Source organism: Cynocephalus volans, chromosome X (assembly GCF_027409185.1).
Source record: "Cynocephalus volans isolate mCynVol1 chromosome X, mCynVol1.pri, whole genome shotgun sequence".
Lineage (NCBI taxonomy): Eukaryota > Metazoa > Chordata > Mammalia > Dermoptera > Cynocephalidae > Cynocephalus > Cynocephalus volans.
The window spans coordinates 54,086,819-54,103,356 of NC_084478.1; the positions used below are offsets into that span (position 1 = coordinate 54,086,819).

At 36.0% G+C, this 16,538-nt stretch overlaps 1 protein-coding gene across 2 annotated transcripts in view; it reads right to left on the reverse strand.

Annotated features, from left to right (window-relative positions):
- RPGR (retinitis pigmentosa GTPase regulator) overlaps positions 1–16,538 on the reverse strand; it is a 52,346-nt gene that overhangs the window by 23,908 nt on the left and 11,900 nt on the right. For both annotated transcript variants that reach the window (XM_063083444.1, XM_063083443.1), the window contains exons 7-11: positions 14,021–14,179; positions 9,354–9,509; positions 5,861–5,985; positions 4,158–4,343; positions 3,096–3,252 (exon numbers count right to left, since the gene is read on the reverse strand). In XM_063083444.1, coding sequence (XP_062939514.1) covers positions 3,096–3,252; positions 4,158–4,343; positions 5,861–5,985; positions 9,354–9,509; positions 14,021–14,179 — 783 coding nt within the window. The remainder of the gene's footprint in view (positions 1–3,095; positions 3,253–4,157; positions 4,344–5,860; positions 5,986–9,353; positions 9,510–14,020; positions 14,180–16,538) is intronic.

Below are 16,538 nucleotides of genomic sequence, written 5' to 3' on the forward strand. Positions count from 1 at the left end.
GAAGGTACTATGTATGTTACCCACTGCTCTATAAAGATATGCTGCTGGACAGCCCCTGGCAGCAGCCAGCCCCACCACTGATGGCATCAGTGCAACCAGCCACCTTCCCGGTCCCTGGCAAGCAGCCCCTCCCCAACAGCCAGCTCCACCACTGATGGCACCATCATGACCAGCAGCCTCGCCAGCCCCTGACAAGCACCCTGCCCCAACAGGCAGCCCTGCCACTGATGGCACCAGCACTCCCTACCACTGCTGCAGACACCAGTCCTGAATAAGTGGTCTGTAACAGACACTGCCACAGCAACTGCTGCCACAAGAGTGGCTCACTGCCACATCAGCAGCCACTGTTGCCTCATAGGTGGCCCACTGACCACTCATCGACAAAGAGAGAAAAAGAGTCACCAGTGGAGCCTAGGGAAAGAGGTGAGTGAGTGCAGAACTGTGACCCAGTGGCACAACCCACAAGCAGAATTACACTGTCATACATGGTAACACAACTGGGGGTGGGAGGTATGTGCACAGTCCACGCGACTGCCTTCATCTGGGGAGAGACACATGCGGAACTCCCCAAGAGTACAGAAATGCAGAATACTAAAATAGAATAAGGAAGAAATTTCCCAATTACCCACAGCTGGGGGAAACAAGATCCCAGGACTCAAGATCCCTGCCTCTGCCTGCAGGAAAGACCCCAATGCACCCAGCAGGATCAGGGGTTGCTAGCCAGAGTGCCAACAGACCTTCCCAAGGTCAACCACCATAACCAAAGAGTGAGTGACCGGGCTTCGAGGCACTACCCCCAAGAATTTGAGAGCTTGCCTACATCCTGGCAAACCAACATAGTGTCACCAACCTCAGCAAGGAATTACTAAGTGCCCCAGGGACTAGGCCACAGAGGCATTCTCAAGCAATTCCAAAACTGAATTTGGCCAAAGTATCTACACAGAAACTACACTACTGCGTCTACCTGAAACCAATACTAAAACACTCCACTCAACTGTCATTATAAAACACATCTACAAGAGGAACTCCCTCTCCTTAAAGCCCTCTCCAAAGTACTAGAAGAAGCAACTGTTCTACCAGATGACTAGACACCAAAGTAGAAATACTAGAAATATGAAAACAAGAAAATATGACACCACAGAAGGAATATAATAATTTTCACATACCAGACCCTATAGAGCAGGAAGTGCTTAAAATGACTGAAAAGGAATTCCAAGCAACAATATGAAGGAAACTAAATGAGATACAAGAAGACTCATAAATAACACAGCAAAATGAGAAAAAGTACCCGGGATCTGAAGGAGGAAATGTATAAAGAGATTAATGCCCTAAAAAAGAATGTAACAGAGCTCCTGGAGCTGAAGGATTCATTCAATGAAATAAAAATACAACTAAGAGCTTAAACAAAGCTAGAGCAAGCAGCAGAAAGAATTTCTGATCTCAAAGACGGTCTTTTCGAAATAATCCAGGTGGACAAAAAAAAAAAAAGAAAAAAGAATTTAAAAAATGAAGAAAATCTAAGAGAGCTAGCAGACAACCTGAAGCTCACAAACATCTGAATCATGGAAGTTCCAGAAGGGGAGGAAAAAGGAAAAGGCACTGAAAACATATTCAATGAAATAATAGTGGAAAACTTCCCAGGTACAGGGAGAGACATGGACCTTCAGATCCAGGAGGCTCAAAGATCCCCAAATGGATTCAATTCAAAACGTTCCCCTCTGAGAAGCTAAAAAGCTTCTGCACAGCAAAAGAAACAATTAACACAGTAAAAAGACAGCCTAAAGAAATGGGAGAAAATATTTGCAAACTATTCATTAAACAAAGGATTAATATCCAGAATATACAAGGAACTCAAACAACTTAATAGTGAAAACACAAATAATCCAATCGAAAAATGGGCAAAGGACCTTAATAGCCATTTCTGAAGAGAAGATGAATGACCAACACACACATGAAAAAATGCTCAACATCACTCAGCATCCAGGAAATGCAAATCAAAACCACACTGAGATATCATCTCACCCCAGTTAGATTGGTTATTATCAAAAAGACTGAGAATAACAAATGCTGGCAAGGATGCAGAGAAAGGGGAACCCTCTTACACTGTTAGTGGGACTGTAAATTGGTGCAGCCATTATGGAAAATGCTATGGAGGTTTCTACAGATAGAACTGCCATATGACCCAGCAATTCCACTGCTGGGTATATACCTAAAGGAATGGAAATCATCATGTTGAAGGGACACCTGTACTCCCATGTTTATTACAGTTGGAACCAACCTAAATGTCCATCATCAGATGACTAGATAAGGAAAATGTGGTATATTTATACAATGGAATACTACTCTGCCATAAAAAAGAATGAAATACTGCCATTTGCAGCAACATGTATGAACTTAGAGAAAATTATGTTAAGTGAAATAAGCCAGGCACAGAAAGAGAAACATCACATGTCTTCACTTATATGTGGGATGGAGGGAGGGAGGGAGAGGGGGAGGAGGGAGAAAGGGAGAGGGAGAGAGGGAGGGAGGGAGGGAGGAAGAGAGGGGGAGAGAGAGAGAGAGAGAGAGAGAGAGAGAGAGAGAGAGAGAGAGAGAGAGAGAGAGAGAGAGAGAGAGAGAGAGAAAGGAAGAAAGAAAGAAACAATAATAACATGCTGAACTTTCAAAAGAAGAGAACAGAACTGAGGTGGAAGAGAGGGAGGGGGAAAGGGAGGAATTGGTAAAGGGCCACAAAAATCTATTACATTGTATAATGAGGAATATACTAATTATCCTGATTTGAACATCACATATTGTACACAGGTATTGATATTCAATGCTGTACCCCACAGATATGTACAATCAACAATATTTCTATAAAAAATGTATTTAAAAAAAGATATCCTGCTGTGGTTACATGGCACTCTCATTGCCACACTGGTGGTGTTTTCTATTTGTAAGGGTATTCCTGGATTTGAGTTCAAATGAAGGCTATCTGGCTCTAACCAGTGAGAGAACAATTTAATTAATTGGAGAAAACATCTTAAGATAAACATGAAAACAACAGGAATAAAAGGCACATTTCTCCTGAGAGCAGGCAGAGTAGCAAATGTCACCTGGTTCCATTGACTGCATGGGGTCCTCCTTTTCACATATGGTTTTCTCTGGCAGCTTACTTGGAGACAAACAGAAAGGGACTGAACTGGGGGGAAAACCAGTCCCTTCTATTGGAGGTAGTGTTTGTGTCATTCGAATAGAATCTGGGGATTTTTCCTTTAAAATAAAGCAGGTTACATAAACTGTTAAATGATGTTACATATTTAACATTACTCATGAGATATAAATAAATAGCAACTACAAAACACTAATGGGATAGTTCTCAACATTCCTGTATAAACTTTTTCATAATTAAAAGCCAGACTTAACCATTTAACTTCAAAAGAAATATGTTTTGGAAGTTAGTTTTCAAAAAAGGGATGTATCCTTTAAAAATTATTTTGGCATTTTCCTTTTTTCAAAAAGAAACCTGTAATTGAAACAATAATTTTAGAGCACAGAAGGAGAATCTATAAATTTAATTGAGAGAGAATATTCCCTCTCAAACTAAAGTCTTTATTTTTTTGTTTTCCACATTTCATTGTTTATAGTGTACAACCTTCCACTGCTCATGAGGTATAACTAAAAGATAAAAGAATGTAGCATTACACAAGATGATTAAGTTCTAGAGATCTGCTGTACAATATAACATTGTGTCTATAGTTAACAATACTGTATTATAAATTAAAAATCTGTAAAGTGGGTAGTTCTCATGTTGTGTTCTTACTACAATAAAAAACATATAATAAGTTAAAGTAGAAGTCAATCCATATGCAGTTGAAAAAATAATTGAGTATTCAATCTGAGGTGATAAAATAGGCCTATAGAAGGATGCTTTGTATAGTATCACTGTCTATAAATAAAGGTTATCTATGATAATTTAAATGTTTTAATTTGTGTCTTTAATAGCTTAACTCTGAATTCACTTTAAAAGTTCATAATTCCTCAACTCTAATCATTTTATTTAGCAAATTTATCTGAGAAGATTCTTCTTTGATTTAAAAAGAAAATGGATTCTTTTCTTTTGAGTTTTCTTTACAGTACTCGATAATACTATTATGTAGAACAGGCCATGACTATACCCTCTCTCTTCGCCGTACACGTGCTGATAGAGTTCTGTGCAGTATGTTTCCTGAGGTCAGATTGTCGATGGGCAGAGAAGTCGCTGTAGACAAGTAAGAATCACTCATTTCATCTAATTTGAATTCTTCTGCCACACCAAGTCGTGGAGTGGCAAAAACTAGCATGTGACAACCACCACAAGCAACCTGAGCATAAATGCACAGAAAAATTAATCAACATTGGCTTCAAACACAAATGGGTTTTTAACAGTTATCAGCTATCAGACATTTACTCAGTGGTGACTTCCTAGACTGACTGACTGACTCTCTCTCTTTTTATATACACATATATATAGAGAGAGAGACACACAAACAATATGTGTATTACTATTAACATACGTATTCCAAAATATAATGTATGAAAAACAATATATATTCTTTAAACACTACTATTGAAAATTTGAAAGAGTTTAATCCACCATTTTACTTTCAATTTAATATAATATAGAGAAAAAAGTACTTGGCACATTACATATCTCCTTACAGTTAGAAAATATTATATTTTAATCTGGGAGTGACATTAAAAACTTTAAAAAATTAGAGAAGTTCTACTGGGAAAAAAAACATGACTCAAGAATAGCTCAGTCTCTTGGGATAATTATGGCTCCAAGCCTTTTTCTTACATGAACGTTTTCAAAATTTACTGTTTGAAAGTCCTTAGAGGAAAACGCAAGCATGCATGATGATGAAATAATAAAAAAAGTTAGCATTCAAAGAATTTTGAGACATGATTTTCAAGAAAATGCTAAAAAAACCCGAAAACCCATAATGCCATATTTTCAATACTCAGATCCTAGCTACTTTATAGTGTTCTACATGGTGGTAAAATAGCATATTCTAGAGCTTTCCTTCATAATACTGCCAAATTTCAAATTTATATATGTTTGTATATCACTTTTTAAAATCATCGTCCCCATAAGACTATAAGCTCCACAAATGAGGACTTGGTCATTTTGTTTACCATTGTATACTTTGTATTCCTAATACTTAGAATAGTTTCTTGCACATAGCAGGTTTTCATTAATGGCTGTCAAATCAATGAACGGAAATGTTCCACAGTATCAGACACTGAGCCTTTGGAGAACAAATTTCAAATGATATTGGCATCACCAAATAAACCGAATTTTCAAAAGCCTATAGTTCTTAGCTGGCAAAAGTATTAGGAACAATAGAGATACGATGCCTGATGGTGATATAACACTGAAACAATACATTCTCAACCTAATGACATTTAGCCAATAAAACATATTTTCAAAACTCTTCGATTATTATCAGATTTCTCTTGTGTAGGACTTGAGAGTCTCAGTCACATTTAATTTCACAAATATTTACTGAAGACTACAGTGAGCAAAGTACTCTGGTCGGTGCTACACGACGAGATGCAAAGCTTACAGGCATGTGGTACAGTTCTGGCTTTCAAGAGACATATGAGAACAAAACAAAAGAGTCAAAATTTGGGCAAAAAGGAAGATGTTAAGGGAAGAAAATTAGGAAAGAAAAAGATTTTCAGAATGGTGTAATGTTCAATATTTGGCTTTTAGGAAATGAGTATATTTATTATGATATTCTTTCATACAAACATAGAAGTACTTATTTTCTCATGAAATACTGAGATTCAAATATAGGAACGTGATAATATAAACAGGGAAATGCAATGCACTTACCAATTGAACTACAAATCTCAAAAACTTAGAGCATAAAGTGGGAATGAACTGATTTGTAAAATTTTCCAGTCCAAGTCCTAATTTTCCATGTCGACCATCTCCAAAAGTATACAACAGTCCTAGATCTAAAATGTAAGAAAATAAAGAAAATTATCATGTAAGAAAATAAAGAAAATTATCAAAGTGTTACTTTTATGGACCTATTTATAAATAGACAAAGATATTAACTTATACTGCTATTATAATAATTCCCCCCCCCCCAAATTCCTCCTGTGGTCCGTGGTCCCACATGTAACATTAAGTAACAGATAGGCTGAGAGTAAATCATTAAGCTTTGGTGGTTCGTGAAGCTGAAGCCCCATCATGCAAAGCACTGTGTGGAGCAGCAGCGATATGGCATAAGATCTTGTGATCACACCATATTCTCAAGGGGAAGGAGATACTTGTATTCTAACCCCTTACATCCCAGTACAATTTATTCTCTTTTTTCCTGAGGTCATTGATAGTTTCTCAACTCTGACATTACTGACATTTGGGCCTGATAATTCCTGATTGTGTGAGTCTGTCCTATGCATTGTATGATGCTGAGCAGCATCCTGGCCTCTACCCACTAAATGCCTTTAGAACAACCCCCCTCTGCAGTTGTAACAACCAAAAATGTCTCCAGACATTGTCATGTGTCCCCTGGGGGAACACAGTCATCACTAGTGGAAAACGATTGGCTTAGATCAATCCAACTGTCTGTCTCTTTTACTAATTTGGTTCCTGGACTACAAAACACTGAGAAAGGAAATGCCATAAGCTAACCATGCTGACTAGTTCCTATATCAATCTCTGGGTCCCCTCTATAGCTGGGCCCTTGATGATGATGAGTAATCTTGTTGCTTCTCTCCAGTTAACCCTTTGGCCCACTGCCATAGCAACTATTCTGAGCCTTCACTCCTCTTCACAAGCCCTTCCCCTTCACACCCTCCATCTTAAGTGGGGTAAAGTGCCCCAGAAACAGAAGTAATGGATGCCGATATAGGTGCAGAGAAGGGGACTCTCCCTCTAGTCTGGGGAATAGGGAAGTCTTTCAAACTGAAACCTAAAGGATAAGTAGGATTTAGCTGCAAGAAGAAGAGAGCAAAGAACCCTCCAGGCAGAGTCAGCAGTGCACAGAAAGGCTCTGAATCAAGAGAAAACATGGCTTAGGCAAGAAGCTGAAAAGCAACCAACACCTCAGGAGCACAAAGGGGAGAGTGGTATGAGATGAGTCAGAAGAGGTAAGAAGGAAACACACCACAGATGGTCCTATTTGTTCAGAATAAGAATTTTTGAACTCGGTCATAAGGGCAATAAGAAGCTAAATGAATGGTCTTAAGCTGGGAAATAACTGGATCACATATGGGGACTTTTGGTTTAAGATAGCAAAGTGATTACATACCAAGGAAATTCAAGATAATTGACTGAAAAATGATTACAAATAATAACAATTCAGTAAAATGGCAAGTTCAAAAATTAATTTACAAAAATAAATAGATTCCCTAAAATAAGTGATAACAAGTGTTTAGACTCTTCAGACTCTTATAATTCTATTAGGCATTTATTTCCTTTCTTTATATATACTCCTTTATCACCTTTCTCCCTCCCTCCTCCTTCTGATTTTGAGTTCTTTATCCAAAATGCTTTTTAAGGTATGATTTTTTAAAATTTGATTGTCTTTTGCCCCTCAAAATAAAACCTGATCCGAGCTGCCTGATTGCACTTCCAAAATATGATTCACTGACTATAATGGGTGCTATGGTTTGAAAGTGTCCCCCAAAAAGCATGTGTTGAAAACGCAATCCCCAATGCAAGAGTGTTGAGAGGTAGGGCCTAATGGGAGGTGTTTAAGTCATGAGGGCTCCCCCATCACGAATGGATTAATGCTAATTATAAAAGGGCTTGAAGCTGCAAGTTTGATCTCTTGCTCTCTCTCTTGTTCTCTTTCACCATATGATGCCTTCCATCATGTCATGACACAACAAGAAGGCCCTCTCCAGACATAGCCCCTCGATCTTGGACTTCCCAGCTTCTAGGACTATTAGAAATAAATCCCTGTTCTTTATAAATTACCCAGTCTGTGATATTCTGTTATTGCAGCACAAAATGGACTAAGACAATGGGAAACTGGTTAAGAACTTACAGATAACTCACTACACATTCTCATTGAGGCCCAGAGCAAAAAAAAATTCATAACACTTGTCCCTTGGGGAGGATAGATGAGCAAAAAAGCAAACAAAGTTAGTGTTTAATTATTTGTGCTACAACTCTTTTCATCAAGAAAAAAGGTACAATGAAAACTTAACTAAATAATCTAATTGTATGTAAGATGACACATAAAAACAGTGTGTATTTACCATCAACGGTGATTTAGAGCTGATGTAAAATGGCAGTAAGGACAGAGAAACTGAGATTAGAACTCGACAGTAAGGGATAAGTATCAACAACTCTTACAGGACAATGAATGAATAGTACTTTACATTCTAAACAATGCTATTTCATGCTACATTAACAAGAACATTGATATTTGATAATGGGCAGGTTGTCTTCTCTGAAAGATTCTTTGGGGAAGAAGGAACAGTGTGTGGTAGTACCTTGCATTTGCTGATTCCTAGTTTCCCTAACAAGACACCATTAGATGAGCTCCATCATAGCAGTAGCTTTTTCAGAAAGAAGAAAAAAAAGTAGGAATACCAGTATCTTGATTAGTTCAATATACTGGATGATTTTTGACTTTTTGATGCTTTACTTCATTTTCAGATAGAAATAGTGAAATTACAGGCCCTTTTGTTACAAAGTATTTAATATTGTGGAGTATAGTGATTGCCTATAGGTTAGTGACTGAAACATTTTAGAGGAGAATCTTTGAGTCCTACATTATTAACAGCACCTAGGTTTTGAGGGTGAGAAGTAGGCCCAATGCAACATCTCCCTAGATAAAGAAGAAACCACTGACTGGAAGAAGGTATTTACTTAGTGGTCTTTGAGGTGTCCTCTGGGGAAAGAAAAGGAAGAAGTCATTCCTGAAAATGCCTCCTGGTGGCAAAAACATCATAAGAATTTACTCAGCTTGAATGTAGCTCTGTCAGATTGAGCAAGAAGAATGTTATAAAATAAGTTCCTTCTTATGGGATTTTTCCCTCCGGCCTGAGCAGAGTTTAGAGCCTTCAAACTGATACAATTTCCAAAAGATTCCAGCTTTTTGCCAAGTATAATACTATGGTCTTACTTCTGATACGACTGGCCTATGTTGAGGTTCTAAATCTTTGGATAATATATATTTATTTTAAATTGAATTAAAATAATAAAAAGGAGTTTACAACTTCATATTTTGAAATATTAAAAAAAGAATTCCACTTTTCTCAGTCATTAATTTTTTTACTTAAGTTAGATACATTCATTCCATATATTATTTTATAATAAAATATAACCAGTTTTATTAATACATAACAGAAATTCTAATCCATACCTGTTAACAAAGATGTGTGATTTTCTCCACAGGAAATATAACTTATTTTGTGATTCTTAATATGCTCAATGACTCTGGGTTCGGAACTTTCAAAAAGAAAAGTACCAAGACCCAGTTGACCAAACTGTCCCAGCCCAAAGGCATAAACAGCTTTCTCTGAAAGGAAAGGGGCAAATAAAAGAAAAGGATTGCATGGAAGCAGATACTGTTACCATCATATACAGAAAAATGATAACACTCAATTTTGTATAATGAAGGTTAAGTGCCTCTGAAAAAAATACCCATGTAAGAATACTTAATATACTTTTCAATGATGAAGGAAGAGAAAAATGAAAAGGCACACAATTGTAAAGATTATGTTATGGGTCTGATTTTATATTTTACACATAACCATAAAAGGAATTGCTGTAAGTAAGCAACAGGTATGATACAAGATACATAACATGGGGAACTATCTGAAATGACCCTATAATTACCACCTCAGCTCAAAAAGCATCAATTATCATTAAGTTAATTCCTTTCACAGCCTCAAATAAAAAAAGTCTCCTACAGAAAAATTTATTTTTAAAGGTAGTTTAATAATCTACTTTATAAAACAATTTCAGAGGAGAATTTGCATGAGAATTAAAACTTATAATAGATATGCTAGATTTATTCACAAGTAAAGCTCTTTTACTAGGAAATGTAATCATAATGAAAGGAGGGAGAAAAGCTTTCCTCTCTATTAATATTTTTGAAGTGATTCCAAAGGACCTTCAATAACTCTTTAAATATTAGCTCATATACTTTCTAGAAACGAAAAAGCACAAAAGCAGGATAAATGAGTGATGAAAAGGTCTTTCTAGACACACAATCTCCCTGGCCTCTGCATTAGGAAGCACAGTGTTAATTACATTTGTGACTTCTTAGTTCAGTACATTGACTCTCTCCTGCTACAGGAGGAATTACTATTATTATTAGCTGTGGCAAGTAGGTAAGTTACTTAGATACTCTGATGTTATAATCCCTATCTAGTAGAGTTGCAGTCAAGATTAAATGAGAAAGCATTCAGGCAGATTTGAAAACATAATAGGGCACACAGCTGTAAAGAACATTTTTCTAAGAAGTATGTAATCGACTCATCCTATTCTGACAATGGGGGGTACTGATGAACACATAACTGTCTATTGTCATGTAGTTTTACATTTTTTTCTGTCTAAACAAGACATAAAAATATTACTTCCTTTAAGAAAGTATGCTATATCAAAGATATAAAGCCAAATTGAGGCAATGAATGGCAAAACAGATCCTTATTTCAATATAAAAAATACCACCTCTTAGTTTAATTAATAATCACATGGCATATTTCCTGTTCTAAATGCTCAGTTTAATAGTAGAATGGTGGGTAAATTAAAACAATTATCCATCTCTAGCAAACCAGCAATTATTCTGTTTCTTGGGCTGTCTGATAATAGACTGTAAAATGAGGCTGTTTAGGGAGGCTGAATTATAAGAATTTTATTTGTTATCCTGTTAGGTTCACTTTCAGGTGCTTGGACGATTAGTGATAACAGGAGGTTTTTGGGGTTTTTTTAATGACATAAGATTCTTATATCTAAGGATATTACATATAACAACTAATATAACTTTTGACCTTATCACATCAATGTTATTTAATGTTAATAATATTACATTAGAAAAACAAACTTGATTAGCTAGCTTCAGATCAATATTACTGCAATTTCACAGAACACATTTGATTTCAGGACTAATAATTTGTTGCCTTGAAGAGATCTAAATTTAATCTGGAGAAGTTAAGATAAATTTTCACTTGCCTTGGGACCCAGACTGCACTGTGGACCCAAGTCTTATAACTGGCCTTTCCTGTCTTTTGGTAACGGCTGTGGATAACATTCAAGATAACATCTATCATTCTCCGTCCCTTAGTGTGTCCCAAGTTCCAGTCTGACACTTTCTCCACAGCAGTGCATTGTTTCCCCAATTCTAAGGAGAAACTATAATCATGCCATAACTACAACCAGTAGTTGTATATTCTAACCAAACATGGTCACATGCCAACATTATGTTTTAAATAAATCCATCAGCAATGAACTCATTAAAATTATTTTTAAAATAGTTCAATGAATGGTACCCAAATAGATTTTAAGATCAGAGATATAGACACATGGAAAAACAAAGCTGGGGAGAGCCCCCATAGAACCATCCAATCCAAGTCCTTTCCTTTAGCAAAGAAAATGATCTAGAACACATGATCTAGACGTTTCTTTCCTTAAGGTCTCATAAAGTATTCTCTACCTCTCTTAGCTACCCAATTTAGTACTTAGTCAAACTGATAATCAATACACTCTTCAGGTCCATTTCTTCATCAGTTAGGACTAAATATTTAATATTTCTGTCTACACTGTGTTCCAGAATATAGGCTCCTCACCACAGCTGGCTCATAATAAAGCTCTCATACGTCAGTGGAGAAATGTGAAAAATAGACAAGAGGTGAATTTTACATGCAGAAAAACTTATACAATTTAAGGAGGTGTACTTTATTATACAATTAAGAGATTTTTATTTTTTGTTTTGAAACTGTCCCTTATTTTATGATGTAATGCTGAGAAGTCATTTTTTTCAATGCTCATATTTAGGCAAATGCAAATCAGAAGTTGGCAACCATCTGTTGGTTCATAATTTTTTGTAAACTCAAATTTTAGATTCTACTTTGGAGTAAAATAAGCTTTTCACTGTTTACATAGTTATTTATGAATTACAAAAATTCTCTCTCCATGTTTTTCCATGTAATATAAAGTTTTTCTCTGCTATTCCTCCATTCAGTTTTGGCTGCCAGAATCAGACAGACAGAAGCACAAGGACACTTTTTTCTTGCATCGATAGTAGAAACCTTAGCAGCAGACAGTAACTGCTCCAAGGCTATGAAACAGATACATCTGATAATTTTTTTAAAACAAATTTACTGGTCTGTTAGATTCTAAAGTCAGCAAAAATCTGAAAAAAATCAATTTCTGAAAACATGATTTTTAACCTCAAAACAAAGTCCACAGAAAGCTAAATGTGTTTAATACTGCAAGAAAATATTGCACAGGAGCATTTTTTATTTTAAGTATAATTAAAAGCATCATGGATTGTCTTGTTGCTCACTTTATATAAAAATATTTTACAATGCATGTTGAATGGCATTATTATTGTATAATCAATATTACTTCAGAATAAGCTTGAATCACCTAGCAAATTAATTCTTTCTATACTCACTGTATAAACTACAGGAAATACATAATACAAAAAGAATAAGTTGCATTTCTCCCTATAGAATGAATTTTCAGAATTTCAAAGTTTAGTTCCTAGAATAAAACTTTTTAAAATTTTATGAAAATTCATTTTATTAGCAGAAAATCAAAATAATCTTAAACCTCAGAATTGTTTCCAAATTTAGAGTGGAGGCTTTGAAAAAAATTATTTCTAACTTAAAAAAAGATTCCATCTGGAAATTATAATTTTGGGAAACCAAAGCTTAATAAGCATGACTGGGACTAGAACAGGAAGTCAAGGAACAGCAATATAAGCTAAGAAAATCTAAAGATAAAATGTTGCTTGTTCACCTTGCAACATTAGGCATTATCATCTGAAAATTGGGTATTATTCAAAATTGGTCTAGAACACTTCTAACTTTGGGTTACTGAAGATTAAATGGTAACTTCAGAAACTGAATTTCTTTTTGACCCAAAAAAATCATAATAATAATTCACTACCTAATTGCATTACCTCTACACTACGCATCCAAAATAAATTTAACACTGAACAAATTTGGGAGCATCAATTTAGTAAGCATATTATCAAGAAGTGAGTATATTAACTATTGAGAAATGACATGTCATACCAAATATGAAATCCAGAATCCAAAAGTGATATTACTATTAAGGTTCTAACTTTCTTTTATTAACTGTAATTTAAAACCTTACCACTTAATAAATTACTATAACAGAACATAAAATCAGAAAGAAATCCCCAAGTTATACGTTGTGAATATCACAAAGAAAAAATTACCAATGACATGTAGAAACAGCATGAACAGAGAGCTTCTCCAAAAGAAGGTATTTCAGGAAAAATAATGTCAACTTTAGATAAATATGAAATACATATTCATGAGGAAAAGTCTGTCCTTGAAAATAAGCTAAAAACACTGCCATGAAAGGTGTTAAGATCATGAAAATGTCAATTGTGTTAGCAGAAACAATTCAACAAGATTCATTTTTTTTTACTTAAAAAATTCTTCCATAGGCCCAAAATGTGTATTAACGATAGGAATAAAAGGGGGTATATTAATGGAAAGAGACGCAAGGCCAACTTACATGAGGTATCTAAGAGTCTAATTTACAGAAGCTAAGAATAGAATGGTGGTTGCCAGGGGCTGGCAGGCGGAGGGAAAAGGGGGGGAGTTGCTGTATGACAGGCATAAAGTTTCAGTTATGTAAGATAAGTTTTAGGGATCTTCTGTACAACATTATGTCTACATATAACAATACAGTAGCATACACTAAAAAATCTGCTAAGAGGATAGATCTCATGTTAAGTATACTTACCACAATAACAAAAAAGAACATGAAAAAAATTTCATTAGCTACCACAGAAAGCAGGGAACGGAGCACAGGCTCCACACATACCTGTGAGAGCCACAGTGTGCCCTCCACCACAAGCAACTTGGATCACCTTCTCGGGAATTCCAGGCACTGGCTGAGGTGTTCTGTGATTAAAAAGCAGCTGATCGGGAAGACCTAACTTCCCACACTCACGTTCTCCAAACGTATACAGTTCACCATCCACTATTGAAGGAAAAGTATAGTGATCAATGATGCCATAAATCTGAACAAAAGACTGGACTTTTTTGAACATGTTCTCATGTTCAATAAAAAATTTAGACAATGACAACTTAGTAAATTTGATCTTTCTTGAGATATTTTTACTGTATTATAAGAAAATAAGGCTAGATTTTCTTTTCCCCTTGATTATATTAATCCAATAATTTTTTGTGAAAATTCATGACTATTACTACTAATAAACAACTAGAAAATCATTTTATCTCTTTCACAAAACATAGTGAAGACTATCATGTGTCTTCTATTTACTTTTAATAAAGCAAAATGACTAGATATTAGGCTCCCATAAGGACACAAATTTTGTCTTGCTCACTACAGGATCCCCAAAACCTAGCAGGTTGTCTACTATAAGAATTCAATGAATATTTGTTGAATAAATAAATGAATAATTGTTTTTATGAAACTTGTTTTAGAAAACTCACTTATGTGTGGATTAAAAATGCTGAGTGAATCTTAAGAAAGTAGATTTTACTCAGTTAGATGGCACTTCCTCCAGAAAGACTCTCTTACCAAGGAGTTCCTGACACTTAATCACTGCCTTGTCCATACTAACACTATTGGTTTGCTTCTTTATTACACTTACCGCACTATATTATGACTGTGAGCTTCTTGAAAGCAGGAACTTTCTTACAGATATGAAATTAACTGAGCAGGAATAAAGCAAGACTTTAAAAACCTTTGTAAATATATAATTTAATCTAAAGAATGACACAGAACATATCACCATTGGTGTGAGGAAAGAGATAAGACAGCCAGTCTTCTTACTTATTCTTTACATGTCTGTAAGAGAGCCATAATTGACTCTTGGCCAACCCTTGGGAAGGTGGCCCTTGGAGTGTTTTTATGTTCATGATTGATGATTATGTTTTATATACCCCAGAGCAAAAAATTATGCCAGATTAGCCTCTTAGAGTTGCTTCACACAAATATCAACAATGATTATGTACACTTACCTTCAATATTGAGGGTCCTAAGTTTCAGCTGTTGTGGCCAGTTGCTAGCTGGAGGTGCCTACATGACCAGCCCACCCCCCCCATAAAAGCCTCAGATCCTGATGCAAGAATGGGCTTCCCTGGGCAGAGACATTCCACTCATGTCCCTGTAGTTTGCTGCCAAAAAGAAAGTATGTCCTGCATGGCCTTGGAAGAGGAAGGACTAAAAAGCCTAAGCTGGACCTCTCTGGATTCCACTGCAGATCCGTATCTTTTTCCTGTTTTTTTTTTTTTTTCCTTTTTCTACCTCTGTACCTTTTGCTATAATAAATCTTATCCATGAGTATAACCTGCTATTGAAGCTTGAGTACTACTAGCAAATCACAGAATTTAGGGAAGTTGTGGGACATCTGATGCACGTGGTATACACCACTGAAAACTTGATCAAATACTGCAAACACAGCTATGCTGATTTTCTGGATCTGCACAGAAAATGAAGTTTTCTGGATCAAGTGTTCTAGCAAGTATTCAGCAAACACTGCCATAGAAGAGGTGCTCAGTAAGTTTGCATCCTTCCCCTTTTTCCCATGCCTCATGTCTCTCATATGAAACTGGTTACTAAGTCCTGATGAGTCTCTCTCGACCTCTATCAATTCCTGCTGCCTCTCATACCTTAACATGAATTTTCACCTAGACCAATAGTTTTCTAAATGGCTTCCCCTCCTCTAGTCTCTCTAAGATACCTATACAATATTAGGTTTATCTTCCCAAAACAAGGGTCTATTTATGATGATACTTCTAAATTCAAAAAGAATATTTGTCAGGTATAAACTCTGCAGACTGTTATAAAAGACCTTCTACATTAGAGCCTCAGACTCCTACAGGAGTCATGGTACCATCTACTCCCTACGCTAGTGGCTCTTTTGAGTCATACCTTCCCTTGAGAATTTGATGACAATTCTATAAAGAAATGCACATACAAAACTTAGCATATCATTTCAGGAATTCAGACTCCTTTAGGATGCATGTTCTCTAAGTAGGGAACCTTGTCTTAACCTATGCAATAATCTCCAAACACACGATTTATGTTTCTACCTCTAAATTTCTGCACATGATTTCCATCTCTGCCTGGATTGTCTTTCCCTCACCTTTACCTCTCAGAGTCTTTTCCATTCTTCGTGGCTAATCTCAAATACCACCCTTTCTTTGAAACGGGTCTTGATGCTCCCAACAAGAAATAATCTTTTCTCTTCTTTGACCTCACATAAGACTCTGCTATCAAATGTCCTGTGTCCACTGTATATTACAGTTATTGGCATAGCACAGTGGTTGAAAGCATGGGTTACAGAGCCAGACTGCCTTGTTTGCATCTG